We start from the raw sequence: 14057 nt of genomic DNA, 5'->3' as shown, positions 1-14057 counted from the left end.
TAGGGCTAGTTAAAGACATACAAATATGAGATATGGGGGAAGAGGGCACTAGTTTTTGAAGAATTCTGAAAATCCAAGAAAAAGGAGCCATCGGCCTCCCCTTCTCTCCAACACACCATGGGTGTCTTCTCCTCCCCTCACCCTCACGTGTGGTGAGTCTTCTGCTTCTCTATCTTCCTCTATTTTCTTCCTTTTCCTCCCCTCTTGTCATCTATTTCTCCCTATTCTTCTCTTCTATTCTCTTCTTTCTCTTCTTCCTCACTCTTTCTTTCTTTTCTCCACGCCTCTCACCCTAACTCTCTGGTCATCTCTCACTCTCACCCATCTTTGTCTCCCTCTCACTCTCTATTCTCTTTTCTCACTCGCCCCCCTCATTTATCTCTCGCCCTCGCTGCTCTCTCTTTCTCTTGATTTCCTCTCTTTCACCTTTCTCGAATCTCCCAACTCCCTACCTTCCTTATCTTCTTCTTCTTCCTCATCTCTAGCTATTTTCTTCTCCTCTACTCCTCTTGAATCCTTCTCATCAACAATATTTCAAGAGGTTGCTGTTGTCCGGAGTTTTGACCACGAGCTTCTCCCCCATTCTCTTGGTCTCTTTGCTAGCAAGATTCAAAGTGAAAGGACTGCTGAATTTTTATGATGAGATTTTTTCTTGATTTCAGCCCTTTTAGGACCCCTTTTGCCTTTGGAAACCCGTAGGAACCTTACCAGTAAGTTACCCTAGCATATTTTGAGCCTTTTGTCATTTTTTTAGGCCCTAGATCTTTTTTTTTTATGTTATGGATGGCAATGAATCAGCGAATAAAGTCAGTTATTTGAGCCTTTAAATCCTATCTTTGAGTCATTTATTTGATATGTTCAATAACTGCTTGAAGTAGAAATATTTATCATTGATGGTTCGTTGCTTACAGTCCATTTTATGCTTCATTTATGCTGAAATTTGCCATTAAATGTTTCTCTATTTGTTTATGGGTTATGGATGATTGTATGGATATGAAGATTTGGTCCCATTGAGCTCCTAAAGTTCTGGTAGTTATTCACAAACCTCCGGGTTTGCACCAGAATACCATCATACTGGATGAGTAGAAGTCACCGGTCAAAAAAGGATGGAAACTCTGATCGGGTCATCATCTACGTGTTGAAAAGAAAGTACTCTTCTTACAGGTTATTCACTGTGCAACACACCCTATTGTTACTATGAAGGTTTGTTTGATCTCTATAAATTATAAAATGACCCAACAAACTTTTCATCTTTAGTAGATATTAATGTGCGGACAAGGATCTTTTGCTCTAAGAATGAATATTTGTCCAAAGTTGCATGATACACGCCTCTGAATGTTAAGCAAAGTCTTCAAGAGCTTTCCACAGGGTATGCGCAAATGTGAGATCCAAAATTTGAGCTAAAACTGTCGGATAGAGGGTAGCGTTCAACTACGCTATGACACATTGATCCTTCACTAGTCATGCCAATAGGCTGAATAATCCTCCCAAAGGTATGTTTTGCTTCATCTATGATTATCCTCCACTTTTCCTCACATATTCATCAGGTGCTAGATGCGAGATGATCAAGAATTCCCAAGCATGGACAATAGGAAGGATCTGGCCTTAGATTTAGAATCGGCTGTCCAATTTCTTAAGCTTTTAGATGGGTGCTATATTAAGAGAAGCGGTTTGGACAAAAGAATATGGACTGCGGAATCTTCTGGTTTTTCTCTGTCAAATCTTTCTATTTCAGCTTGTTGCCTTGCAGTGTATCCTCTATTTCAGCCAAGGTGTGAGAATTTCATTGCCCGCCTAGAGTTGGTATCTTCGGGTGGGCGGTATGTCGCGATCGGATTCAAACGATTAACTTCCTTCGAAAGCGTGGTATGATGCTTGTTGACCATTGTCCCCTTTGCTTGAATGATGGTGAATCTGTGGGTCATCTCTTCATGCATTGCTCCTTTTCGCATCAGATATGGAGTTTGATATTTCTGAGATTTGGCATTAGTTGGATTTTTCCGTTTTCTATTCCAAAGTTGATGCTTCATTGGACCTTTGTGCCATGGAAGAAGAAAGGCAAAGTATTGTGGAATTTGTGTCTTCTAGCAACATGGTAGGTGATATGGAAAGAGAGAAACTCTCGTGTCCTTGAAGGGGTTGCAAAATCTCCGTATTGGCTATATATGAAAATTATTGCGCTCACTATTTCATATGCGAGCTTTTGACTAATGGGAGGGTTGGAGGGTTGTTTGCTCTAGTAGGGAGATTCGGCCTGGAACCATTCATAGATGGGAGGCTCCGCCAATTGACATGTTCAAGATTAACATTGATGGGTTGAGCTTTGGGAACCCGGGCCCGTCCGGAGTAGGAGGAGTGTGTCGGGATGCTTGTGGTGAAGTTGTATGGGCTTATTCCGGTCCTCTTGGAGTTTATGATGCCTCGGAGGCCGAGGTGATGGCGGTTTATCATGGCATAAAAAGGCTTGCTGGAGATAGCATGGATAGCACTATTGTGGAGGGAGACTCCTGGAATGTGATTAGGTGGTTGAAGGGGTTGGTAGCTCCTCCTTGGAGATTTTCCTCTATTTTCGATGAAATAGATGATTTAATTGCGGGCTCATCTATTGTTTTCAATCATATCCGGAGGTCCGCTAATGAGGAGGCAGGCTCTTTGGCTAGGAGTGGGGTTAGGAGGTTGGAGTTGGAGTGGTTTGATTTCCTTCCACCTTAAGAAGTGTATTGTTTTGTTTTTGTGGTGTTGTTGTATTGTTTCTCTTGTAATTTTGGTTGGGGTCCATCTCGGCCCTCTTCCTTTTTAATGAAATCATCCTGCCATTTCAAAAAAAAAGAAAAAAGGAAGGATCTGGCCTTTCCAAAGGAGAATAGTACAATTGGTAATCTTTATGGTCACAAGCATTGTTTTGAAAATCTTACGATTTACAATTCGATTTTACGATTCAAATCAAATAATATGCATAATGATTTAAATCCCATGTTTGAATCTTAATTTGGATGAATCTTACGATTTTCAATTGAATCTTACGATTTGGTGATAAATTGTACAATCATACTATTCATGTGATTTATCCAAATTAAGTTTCGTATTAAAGAAAATAAGAATTTTTTGAAAGACCTAATTTCCTTTCTACAATATAAGAAGCCTTCGAAATCCCTGCCATTACAAGGAAAAAGAAAGGGAAGGAGTAGGAATTCAAAGAAATCAACCAGTCAAGCACAGTGCATGCGCTTGAGGGCATTACTTACAACGAGGTGTAAAATGACAACAATGGGGACAACACCGACAAATGGCAGTGTTAGGATGATCCTATAGGGCTGATTTTTGGTACACACCCTATCCATGGAAGGGCCTTCCAAATGAATGCTTTGGACCAGCCCAAAAATGTGGGGCCACATGTGTTTGTGAGCTCCTGCTCACATAAGCTTATCTGAGCAGCTGCTCACAAACCATTTCCTCATATATATATATATATATATATATATATATATATATATATATATATATATATATATATATATATATATATATGAGTGAATAAATCTTATGCTTTCCGATACGATTTACGATCCAATACAATTTGACCCCGATTACGATTTACGACTCGATTCTAATTTTCAAAACATTAGTAACATAGCGAATGGAGTGGTCATGTTTGAAGAGGAAGAAGCAAGGAAGGATGAAATGCTATTTAAATGCATAGAAAAAAGGAGTATTTGGAAGAAGAAATAGAGAGTAAGAAGAAAAAGGAGTATCTGGAAGAAGAAAAAAGGAGTATTTGGAGGGAGTGTGAGATGACTTGCGAGGAAGAGAAGTTCAAAATGGGGTCGCACAAGCAGAAGATAGAGAGACTTCAGGCTTTGAAAGCTCATGAAGTTGGAGGGAATTAGAGATTATTTTTGAAAGGATGGTACTATCTTGGGTGTTAAAACGCAGTGGTGGGGATTATCCTATGTTTAAATACTTTCATTTAAGTTAATCTCTAGCATGAGTCTTAAGGGAGGTGAAAGTTAACAAAAGAAGGAAAAGAAGAAAGACTCGAAGGAATTTCAAAGGGTGGGAACTTTGGTAGAAACCAAAATAGAATAGTAAGATATAAATGGAAGTTACTAGAGAAGAAAGAGAGGAGGATTATACATCTAGGGTTTGAAAGACAAAAGAAAGGTAGAATAATGATAGATCTGGGATTTTGAATGAATGGAGGTGAATATCAATAGGGATTTTGAATGAACGTGAGATCTTGATTCTCAACCAGTTCCAAGACCATTTAAAAGTGAATACATGTGGACATGAGAGAAGAGAAAGGGGGCAAAACATGAGCGAGATTTAATCCAATCTACTCGAAAATCAGTGTGAACAATGCCTTACTTATCATACAACTTACTTAAAGTCTAAAACACCCTTAAAGATGTTTAAAAATTCTTTTCCAACAGGCAGACATCCTTTTATGTAATACAAAAATAACATGTTTTTCTGAATTATTAGCTCAAAAAAAAACACTGAATCGAATCATACATGTAATACTAGCTCAAGCAAATTTTAATCCATGGTTAAGACTATTTGAATGGAAAAAAGGTTTCTTTGAGAGAAGCCTATTAAATCTATACGTGAAAATGCTAAAACCGTCACAATGTAAAAGTTAACATATCATTAGAGAAATCTAGTGCACCTGTAAACGTGATTGCTCAAGTTGTTCCAACAGTAAGTGCTCCTGGAACAATACAATTTTCAATTCAAAATTGACATAAAAGGCCAAAGAAACAATAAATTAATAAAATAACAAAAAAAGAATAAAATAGTCATAATTTCTTCATTACCTTCCTGTCTTTCACAGATAATATCCCCTCATTCAATTGATGTTCTAGGTGTTGCAGTTCTGACAAACTCAAGCCTACGAGATCTTTACCCATCATCTGCCTAAACAAACGAAGGAAACTAAGAAATAAGAATATTTTTGAAGATAAATTAAGGAACTAACCTGTGCCCTTCAAAATCATAATGTATAACAAAATAAAAGCAGACTTACAAATGTGTCATTCGCAACTTTCTAACTTCATCTTTCAGAATGTTTAGCTCCTTACTATGTCGTTTCTATTTGGGGGATAAAACACAAAATAGTTGAAAGAAACCTTCAATATATATATATGTGTGTGTGTGTGTGTGTGCGTGTGTGTGTGGGCTATATTTATCTGGTCCGTCGGCCAGAAACACAGTGGGCCCACATTGTTTGGGTGATCAAAAACATTGATTTGATGAGCCCTGATATAGATAGGGTGTGTGCAAGAAATCAAGGGTTAGCATGATCCTATGGAGACGATTTCTTGGGCACACCCTATCTATGTCATGGCCCATCAAATGAATGGTTTGCATCACCCAAACAATGTGGGCCCCCTCTGTATTTCTGGCCGACGGACCAGATAAGTTATCTGGTCGATCGACCAGAAACACTTTTCCGATATATATATATATATATATATATATATATATATATATATATGTGTGTGTGTGTGTGTGTGTGTGTGTGTGTGTGTGTGTGTGCGTGCGTGTGCGTGCGTGTGTGAGGAAATGGTTTCTGAGCAGCTGCTCAGATAATTATCAGAGCATGGAATTTTAAAACAAGGGTGGGACCCACATTTTGGGGGTGATCCTAAGCATTCATTTAGAAGGCCCCATCATGGATGGGGTGTGTACCAAAAATCAGCTCCATTGGATCATCTTAGGGTGTCCATTTGTGGAGGGAAAAATGGACAGATACTGTTTGTCCACAAATCTGCCCATTTTTTCCCTCCACAAATGAAAAGGTTAGGATGATCCAATGGAGCTGGTTTTTGTACACACCCCATCTATGATGGGGCCTTCAAAATGAATGCTTAGGATCACCCCCAATATGTGGGTCCACCCTTGTATTAAAATTCTATGCTCAGATAACTATCTGAACAGCTGCTCACAAACCATTTCCTCATATATATATATATATATATATATATATATATATATATATATATATATATATGTGAGGAAAAGGATTGTACACTCGACCGTACCTAAAGTTAGGTACGGTAGAGTGCCAAATCACATGGGTCCCCCATTTTTGGTGGGCATCTAAACCATTCATTTGCAAGGCCCCTTCATAGATAGGGTGCATACCAAAAATCAGCACCATTGAATCATCCTAACCCCTCCAAAACTGGAGGCCAAAATGGGCAGATTTGTGGACAAACACTGTCTGTCCATTTTGGCCTCTACAAATGGATGGGTTAGGATGATCCTATGGAGCTGATTTTTGGTATGCACCCTATCTATGATGGGGCCTTGCAAATGAATGGTTTAGATGCTCACCAAAAATGTGGGACCCATGTGATTTGGCACTCTACCGTACCTAACTTTAGGTACGGTCGAGCGTACAATCTTATTCCTCTATATATATATATATATATATATATATATATATATATATATATATATATGAGCATGCATTTGCTGCGCTCGAGCACAGAAACAGGGTGGGGCCACATTTTGGGTGGGATCCAAAGCATTCATTTGATGGGCCCTTTCATGGGTAGGGTGTCCACCAAAAATCAGCTCCATTGGATCACCTTAGGGTGTCCTTTTGTGGGGCCAAAAATGGACAGATTTGTGGACAAACAGTATCTGTCCATTTTTGGCCCCACAAATGGACACCCATTGGTGATCCAATGGAGTTGATTTTTGGTAGGCCCCCCATCCATGATGGGGCCTTCCAAATGAATGCTTAGGATCACCGCCCCAATGGCCCCACCCCCCTGTTTCTGTGCTCGAGGCTCGAGCGCAGCAACCCTTCTCTCTCTCTCTCTCTCTCTCTCTCTCTCTCTCTCTCTCTCTCTCTATATATATATATATATATATATATATATATATATATATATATATATATATATATATATATATATATAGAGAGAGAGAGAGAGAGAGAGAACGGTTTCTACACACAAGTGTAGATAAGTTATCTACACACTAGCTTAAAATACAGTGGGGGCCCACATTGTTTGGGTGATCCAAAGCATTCATTTGATGGGCTAGTGTGTAGATAACTCATCTACACTTGTGTGTAGAAACCGTTTTCTCATATATATATATATATATATATATATAGAGGAAAGTGAAGCTACACCGCCGGCTTAAAATACAATGGGCCCACATTGTTTTGGTGATCCAAACCATTCATTTGATTGGCCCTCACATAGATAGGCTGTCCACCAAAAATCAGCTCCATAGGATCATCCCAACCCTTCAAACTATGGAGGCAAAAATGGACAAATTTGTGAAGGTTTTTACACGTTCATTTTTGCCTCCACAAATCGTAGGGTTGGGATGATCCTATGGAGCTGATTTTTGGTGGACAGCCTATCTATGTGAGGGCCAATCAAATGAATGGTTTGGATCACCAAAACAATGTGGGTCCATTGTATTTTAAGCCGGCGGTGTAGCTAAGTTAGCTACACCGGCGGTGTAGCTGCTTCACTTTCCTCATATATATATATACTAGTAAAAAACCCCGTGCGATGCACGGGCCGACAAAGAACTGTACGGACCACGTCATAAGTTGATCCAAACCGTCCATGTGATGGAACACAACATAAATAGGTTGTGCCCCAAAAATCATTTCCATAGGCTAATCCTAGCCCTCCAATCTATAGAGGTTTCCATAATTCCTCTTAAATCGGATGGTTAAGATCACCATATAGATTTTTTAATAAAAAACCATAAAGGAGGGGGGTAAGATTGAAATTATATGGCTTTAATGGGTGCCTTTGTTAAAAGCATAAAGGAGGGGGTAGGATTGAAAATATGTGAGTTGAATGGGTGCATTTGTTAAAAAAGTCAAAAAAAGTGATGCGTAATTCTCATAGAATTTTCAAAAAATTCTCTTCTTTTCTCTTCTGCTATATAGTATATAGATATATAACCACTAATGCAAAGAAAATACACAAACATGTGATACCTCGACCTCATACAGTGCTGAAGAAGGCTCAGAATAATCAAAGTTTCTGTTGTATCTCGCAAGTGTTCTTTTCATGCTTCACAAAGAAAAGAGAAAGAAACAACGTCAGTATACCTTATAAAGTTTTAATTGAGGACTTGGGAGTACCATTAATTGGAAAATATCAATTGATGTCCATTAAAAAAATAGGCACTAAACCTTCCCAAACATTTAAAACAATATTTCATGTAATGTTCTAGCAAGATGAAACTATAATTGCCCTGTCAATCCTACAGATAATATAGGAATGCTCTGATTCAACGTCGTAACCTGAGAAGGGAGACAACTTCTTCCATGAGAGAAGAAAAACCACTACATCAAGTCTATCATACGATTGTATCATTCAACTAGAATTTTTTACATCAAATTACCATCATCCCTTAAATTATAAAAGAAAAGAAATATAAACTCCAAATTCCTACAAGTATTATTCAACTAGAATTTTTTACATCAAGTTACTATTATGCCGTAAATTATAAAAAAAAGAATTATAAAATCCAAATTCCTACAAAGCTCTTTGGAGCATATCTAGCACACACTACATGTTAAAAGACTGTTATCTTCACATGCTACTCTAACACATTCCTCAACAAAAACTTTAATTGTTAAATCTACTGAACGGTATATAGCTGCAACCATTACAAGAGCAAGCCCAGTTTGAGTGAACATCTCAGAAGTTACTAAGCTCAGTATATGAAGTTTCTTCACTAAAGTTTAAGGATGTGAGTAGAATTACATCACTTATTAATCTAAAATTATTCGATGGGACCCAAGTGGGAGGTCAGATTCTTTCACAGTCAATTTGATCTGGGTAGATTCTTTCACAGTCAATTTGAGCCGGGTAGATTCTTTCACCTTCTTCATGAAAATTTTCTAAAGGATTCATTAGCCGACCCCAAATAATTTGGGACAAAGGCTTAGTTGAGTTGAGTTGAGTTGTAACTAGACTTATTATCCATAAGATAATGGCCTATGGTCAACCAACCAAGTGCCTCTTTTGTTCTATTTCATTTTAAAGCCCTCTTTGGTACTTGGGCTTTTGAGTCACTCAATTTATATTAACTTGTTTGGGACCCTTGAGTGCCTCAAGTGGGATTCATTTAGGGATTAGATTTATACAATCTAATACAAGACATGGACTTTGAATCTTCCATTGACCTTCAATCTTTAAGTCTTGATCTTCTTCATGGATCTCCTCTTCTTCCCCTTGGCTCACTTTGATCTTCAGGATTGGTCCAAGCCTTGATCTATTCTCCTTAACTTTGTTCCTTGAACGAATTTTATCTTCAACTTAAACACAAAATTCATCAGTAAAAACATAGTGAATCAACTTATGTTTCGATTCATCAAAACAAGATTAGAAGATTGCTAAGGGTTGAACCATTGGGCTTACAAAAGGGTTCCTTCTCTTACTAACTTGAATTCATGGATTCTACGTATTGGGAGTTTTATTAGCCTCCAATGATAGTGTTGGTGTTGGAACTACCATAGCAGCTTCGACAAGCGGGGCAAATAGTGATAGAGGTCGTGGTGGCGCCTTTTGCCCTTTGGTAGAGGTCATAGAGTCCATGATTCAAGGGGGTGTGGTAGTGATCTTGGGTTCATGAAGCATTTTCATTGTGTCCTAACCATAGTTACCAGGTCGGGAAACGGATACAGGAAACGGAAACGTGAAACGCAGGAAAAAAATTAAAGGGGAAACGAGAAACGTGAAGAGCCACACAGCAGATTTTGTCTTATTCATTTAATTTATCTAAGGTGGATGTTCTAATGCACAAGTCAGGTTCGAATTTTTTTAAGAAATTTTTTGTTTTTAAAATTTGCCCCTTTTTTATTGGGGACAGCCCCTTTTAATGTATTTATGACTCCACTTTTACACAGGAGGTGGCTGTCCCAAATAAAAAGGGGGCCTATTTATCATTTCCCAAAAGAATCTTGCACGAGAGAGCAGCCACACAACAGATTTTGTCTTAGGGAGATGATTTTTTTCTGGGGACAACCCATTTTAGTCTATTTTTAACTACTCTTTACATTGGAGGTGGCTGTCCCAAATAAAAAGGGGGCCTATATATCATTTCACACAAGAATTATGCACGAGAGACCAGACACACAACAGATTTTGTCTTATTCACATAAATTATGTGAGATGGCTGTTCACATGGTAAAGTCAGTCATAAAATATTTTAATAAAAGCTTTGTAGTGGGGGCATGTTTAATTACAAAACAGGGTCTTATTTTATTTACCAAAACACCATTTTGAGGGAGCTTTTTGGTAAATTACACTTACACAACTAAAACCCTAATTCCAACTACAATTAAGAGATTAAATACCACCCCTTTTCAATGTTGGAAAGAGAAGAAGCTCTTGAGAAGGGAATCTTGCCGCTGGTTTATCTTGGGAAGGAAACAGCATGCAGGTTTTCAAATTGGAACATTTCTAATGAAGAAGAAGAAGACGATGGCCGGAGTAGAGATTCAGGTACGAATCTTATCCTTTTTTTTTGTTTTCTTCAATAATCCCTTACCATTTTTGCAACTTTTCTTTGGTTTTCTCGTGATTGCGTTTCCGGGACGTTTCACGGGCGTTTCCGGAACGTTTCTGTGATGTTTCCCCAAATTTTTAGAACCGTTTCATTGCTGTTTCAGAAACGCGTTTCCCTCTTTGCTTGAACGTTTCCGGTAACCATGGTCCTAACAACCATAAATTTGGGCAAGCTTATGTGGGCCAATCAGCGTTTGTATACAATAGAAGGTGATGATATGCATTCAAGGAGTTATGTCATAAATGAGGAGTACAACTTGGGTTGGGTCGGGTTGAGCTTTCGCTAGAAAATGAATTGGAATCAACCCGAACCTGACCCGATTTTATAGTAAACGCTCAACCCGACTTCCTAAAAACTAGCCCGAGTTGCACCCCTTTCATGAATCGGACACATTGTTCCGACGGTGATTCAATCTTTCATTCATGAGATGAGTATGAGAAGCTCATGAAGATATCTCAGCAGTCCACAGGCTGTCCCCCCCACATCCATGATTACTATGGACAACTTGGGTAATTTTGCTCTTTTTGTTTAGCAGGGGTCATCTCCCTGGGTCATTGATTCGAGAGACTCTGACCATATAAAAGTGCAGTCTATATTTTCTTCATTCGAAAAGGTTTTCCTTCACTCAATTTATTACAATTGTAGATCGTTCTTTATCTGTTGTGTTCGGTGGAGGTATTCTTTGTCCTACCTCTTCCCATATGTTCTCTTCAGTTGTTCATATTCCTAAGTTTTCTTTTAATTTATAATTTTTTAATAAACTAATGAAATCCCTTTAGTGCTATCTAGCTTTGTATCCTTCCTCTTGTGTTTTACAAGTTAAAAACACAAGGAGTGTGATTGGTGGAGGACTTGAGCGAACCACCTTTATGATCTCCATCGTAGGGTTCATGGTTATACTCCACATTCAACTTCTTCACCACATATATAGCATTGTTGGTCTGTCTCTCTGTTCCATATAGTTTAAAGTCTTGAGTTCCTTCTTTGCATTCAATGTCTAGTTTAGAGTATGAAGCTTGTGAGCTGAGCAAAGAATCACAGGGTTCCAAAATTACCTTGGTAATCATGGAATTCTTCATCAAACCTCTTGTAGACAGAATCCTCAACAAAATGGAATGCCAAAACATAATCCTAACATATTATTGAAGTAACCCACCCTCCCTTGTCAAATATATGTTCCAAAAATATATTGAAAGATGTCACTTTGACTACATGTTACTTGATTCATTGTATCCTGTCTTCAGTCTTCGAAGGCTAGCCTCCTCACTCCATACTCTTTCACAACATTGCCTTATTTTGTTCCTCATAGATTTGGTGGCGTTTGTTTTGTTCACATATTAGTTCAAGGTGTTGATAAGTTAGACTACTGTTCTATTAAATGTAATTTTTGGGGATATTTTTGAACTCAAAAGGGCGTCGTTGCTACAATCATAGTTTTTGGAAGTGGTTTGTTTGTCTTAATGTTCATTTCTTAGAGAAAACTCTATTTTTCAAGGAAGATCTAAACTTTCCTTGGGATTTTCAATAAACATGTTACCTTGTGAAGTTGTTACCTCTGGTCCATCTAATGTATCTCATTTACATGTTTACACGAGAAAAAGGTAAAGGGGGCATCAAATGTCATGACTCGACGAGCTAATTAATCAGATTATGAGTTTGTAGATTCCTGGTCGTCTTCGCCTTCCAACCGCTATTCTCAAAGGTAAATGAGTTTATACACAACATCATATTGATCAATTTTTTGTCTTTACTAAATTGTCTCATTCCTATAAGCATTTTGCATCTCTCTATTTTCCTAAGTCTTGCTAAGCTGGCCCTTCTCATAATTGATGGAAAAGAACTATTGATGAGGAGATTAATGGAGATTGTTACCAAATAGAAAATGAATGGTTGGCCCTTGGCTGTAGATGCATCTATGCCGGTAGGTATCTCCCCAATTGTATGGTTGAGAGATTGCATTAAAGGTTAAACTTGTGAATTTTACACAAATCATGTGGATCATTATATATTTATGTTTAGGAGATCTGCTAGTATAATTTTCTTGGAAGAGTATGTTGATGACGTTATTGATACAGACATGTATTTACTAGTAGAAGAATTATCTTCTGCAACACTTCTGAACAAAATACGGCTAGCTAAGGCATTTCCTTTGTACAAGGTAGCTAGATCTAAGTATGATATTAGTCTTTACAACTCACAAGGAAGTATGTGATGGATTTGTCGACAAATATAGGGATGTTGGGTACCAAGCCTATTGATACTCCTATGAATCCAAACATTAAGTTGTTACAAGACCAAGTAAAGTTATTTAATGATCCAGATGATATAAAAGACTTGTTGGGAAGCTTATCTATTTGATTTTTATTTTCCGCGGCACTTATCTATTTGATTATCATTCATTCTGATAATTCCTTTTGCAGCCAGTGTTACTCATTGATGAGCAGTTTGAGGCATCTTACAGTAACATAAAGATGCACCAAGTCAAAGGATAATTCTTAAGGCCAATAATCACTTGAGTATTGAGGATTCTTCTGATGTTGATTTGGGCAAGAGTTCCCTATGATAAAAGGTCCACAACTACTAATTATTGTGCCTTGATTGGAGGAAACTTGGTAAGTTCAAAAAAGAAAAGGCAGTGTAGTTGCTCAGTCTAGTGCAAACTATGAGTACATTGCGATGGCTCACACTACTTGTTGAGTTAATGTGGTTGAAAGCTCTTATATCTTGGATGGATTTTAAGGTAGAGGAACCATCTATTGTGACAACCAGGGAGCTACTCATATAGCAAGCAATTTTGTATTTCACGAGGACTAAACATATTGAAATATATTGTCAATTGATTCAAGAAAATGTCATGAGTAAATAGATATCTACTGCATATATGAAGTCCAAATATCACTTAGCAGATATCTTTAAAAAAGCACTTGGTGGTGATCAGTTTCAAAGAATTAGGGGCAAGCTGTGCAAGGAAGATATTTATGCTCCAATCTGATATAGCATTGCAGAATGACTTCTTTGAAGAATATCCTAACATCTCCACGGAGTTCCAACCTTGGAGATTTTAATCATTTTCTTTGAAACTATATATAAGTTCATCTCATCAGCCCATGAAGAGGCTCATGTTCTACATAGCACATAATAAAGCAACCCATTGTAGTGGTGGCTAATCTGTGCAATGGTGGAGTGAAAGAATTCTTGTCCTTTGATGGCAATGTCTTAGATTTACATTTTGATTTTGAGAATTTTAGGTATCTTCCAGAACAGGCAAGTATCTCTCTCTCTGTCATCAAGTCCAAAAAGACGGGCATGATTTGCACAGTAAAACAACCGATTCCTGTGATGAACAATCTGTCCATTGATTAAGTGGCTAGACTGCCATCTTTGCACGGCCAAGTTATGGAATGAAATTAAAAAGAGAACAGATAAAAATCATGTATCCTTAAATAGTATCTTACCAACAAAATAAGATAAGTAAACTAAGCATTTGAGCAACTCTT

At 37.8% G+C, this 14057-nt stretch overlaps 1 protein-coding gene across 4 annotated transcripts in view; it reads right to left on the bottom strand.

The window, feature by feature from the left end:
* The window catches only part of AGL15 (AGAMOUS-like 15), a 41206-nt gene that overhangs the window by 19191 nt on the left and 7958 nt on the right, over positions 1 to 14057 (bottom strand). For 3 of the 4 annotated variants that reach the window (XM_077385579.1, XM_077385581.1, XM_077385582.1), the window contains exons 2-5: positions 7979 to 8054; positions 5024 to 5088; positions 4815 to 4914; positions 4667 to 4708 (exon numbers count right to left, since the gene is read on the bottom strand). In XM_077385579.1, coding sequence (XP_077241694.1) covers positions 4667 to 4708; positions 4815 to 4914; positions 5024 to 5088; positions 7979 to 8054 — 283 coding nt within the window. The remainder of the gene's footprint in view (positions 1 to 4666; positions 4709 to 4814; positions 4915 to 5023; positions 5089 to 7978; positions 8055 to 14057) is intronic. The other variant, XM_077385580.1, reaches the window with a different exon arrangement.

Source organism: Tasmannia lanceolata, unplaced genomic scaffold (assembly GCF_043159265.1).
Source record: "Tasmannia lanceolata isolate RefF3 unplaced genomic scaffold, GAP_Taslan_0.1 ptg000007l, whole genome shotgun sequence".
NCBI classification, from domain to species: domain Eukaryota; kingdom Viridiplantae; phylum Streptophyta; class Magnoliopsida; order Canellales; family Winteraceae; genus Tasmannia; species Tasmannia lanceolata.
The sequence above is the reverse complement of the archived record's forward strand: the minus strand, read 5'-3'. Positions and strand labels throughout refer to the sequence as shown.